The 1835-nt window shown below is 38.6% G+C and overlaps 1 protein-coding gene across 1 annotated transcript in view; it reads left to right on the top strand.

Annotated features, from left to right (window-relative positions):
• The first annotated feature begins 1059 nt into the window (after nt 1–1059).
• Nucleotides 1060–1835, top strand: part of LOC116703332 (gastrula zinc finger protein XlCGF57.1) — an 18865-nt gene continuing 18089 nt past the window's right edge. Inside the window, exon 1 of the mRNA XM_032537998.1 lies at nt 1060–1352. Coding sequence (XP_032393889.1) covers nt 1160–1352 — 193 coding nt within the window. The 5' untranslated portion in view covers nt 1060–1159. The remainder of the gene's footprint in view (nt 1353–1835) is intronic.

The following is a 1835-nucleotide window of genomic DNA, read 5'->3' as shown; positions in this document are numbered from 1 at the left end:
TCTGACAGCTTTAGTTACTAGTTACGCTACAAATTAAGATTTTTTCACACAAAACACATGCAGTTTAAAATATACAATGTTTTATTATAAATTTGTTACCCAACAATATGACATGTCCAGCTTAATTAAATTAAACACTTCTAAAATGTGAGGATTTTTCTGCATTGAGTACTTTTACTTTTTTGAGTTAGTTTTCCTGATTATACTTACTTTTACTTAAGTAACATTTTCAATGCAGGACTTTTACTTGTAACAGAGTACATGTGGTGTATTAGTACTTTTACTAAAAGGTCCAGTGACATGGTGCTCTTTGGATGCTTTTATAAATAGACCTTAGTGGCCTTGACTAACTGCCACTTTGCTCGTTTGAATGCCATGATGTCTCTCTCTTTCTCATGGCCGGGTCATGGTTGTCTGTCTGTAAATCTTTGCCAGGTGCAAACCAGTACAGAAGGCATCAGTAGGCTACAGTGTCATAGAAAAATGTATTACAGTTACAAGAACATAGTTATAGGAACAATCCACTTCTTAACACTTCTACCAACTACTCTCCCCCAAAACCGGTTTTTCCATTTGCATTCACACTTCTGAGAAATTAAACAGAGTATTGGGAGAGCAGTATCCTTATCTAGTATCTGACGAGGCTGAAAGATTAGCTAAGGGGGGAGGGGAATAGACCTTTGTGGAAGACCACAAACTGAAGACAGAAACTGTGAAATGTTAGCAATAGAACAACAAACCTATAAATTGCTATTAATTAAATTAATTAAGCCACAAAAATGTAAATTATAATTACACTGTCTAAGATAAATACATTGGGTAGGCCTATATAAGAGTAGCCTACACTACTTCATCACAGGATTAATGAGGACTTGTTGATTGCGTTTGTGCTGTAGCTTTTGTGTTTGTGTTGTTGTTTTTCAGTTTGTCTTGTCGCTTTTGCGTTCATGTTGTAGCTTTTGCGTTTGTGTTGAACCGACTCGGCCACCGTACTCCTTAGATCTCTGCAAGATACGTGCATTACTTTTGGGGGAGGGTCTGGCAATGCGTAAAGTAACAAAGAGCTAGCTAGTCCAAGTGCTGTCGGGTAGCATATGGCGGAGAGTGTTTTCCCCAGAGTTTGTGTAGAGAATAAAAAAGTCCCTGTGATTGTGTGAAGATGTCTAAAGTCCAAATGCTGAATGCGTTGGTGAAGCAGCGACTAACCGCGGCTGTTGAAGAGATATTTGGGCTGTTTGAGAGAACGATAGCCGAGTACGAGGAGGAACGGTGTCGGTCGAAAGAGGAGAACGAGCGACAACGGAAACTTCTGGACGCTGTTTTCAACCCTAAGCTTCAGTTACGCAGGACAGGTTTGTTCATTTATAAACTGCTCTCTTCTCGCTAGGACTGAAAGTAGCCTAACTGCGTCATTTACTCAAGCACTCAGTGTCGATAGGTCTGCAAAATATGTCGAAGGCAACTATTAAACAAAACAATTAGTTGTAAAGCAGTTTTTAAATGCGAAATGAATGATGAAAATGCATACAGAAGGCCTAGCCTAGGCTAAATCGCCGCCTTGTGTAGACATGGTTTAATAAAAAGCACGTATAGACTCGGCCGAAATAAAGTGAATTGAATTAAAATAAAATTAGTCTGTGCTTAATGGAAGATAAGAATATTGGCCTAGCTATATAGCCTGTTGAAATGTTTTTTTGGTCACATTTTGAGACAGGCATGGTGTTGGGAGAACAGGTGTGAGCAGAGATGGCAAAAGTATTCACTTCCCGTACTTAAGTAGAAGGATAGATAATTGTGTTCAAAAATACTCTGCTAAAAGTAGAAGTACTGATTTA

Source organism: Etheostoma spectabile, chromosome 15 (assembly GCF_008692095.1).
Source record: "Etheostoma spectabile isolate EspeVRDwgs_2016 chromosome 15, UIUC_Espe_1.0, whole genome shotgun sequence".
Taxonomy (NCBI): Eukaryota; Metazoa; Chordata; class Actinopteri; order Perciformes; family Percidae; genus Etheostoma; species Etheostoma spectabile.
Note: the sequence above shows the minus strand (reverse complement) of the source record. Positions and strands in the feature narration are given on the sequence as shown.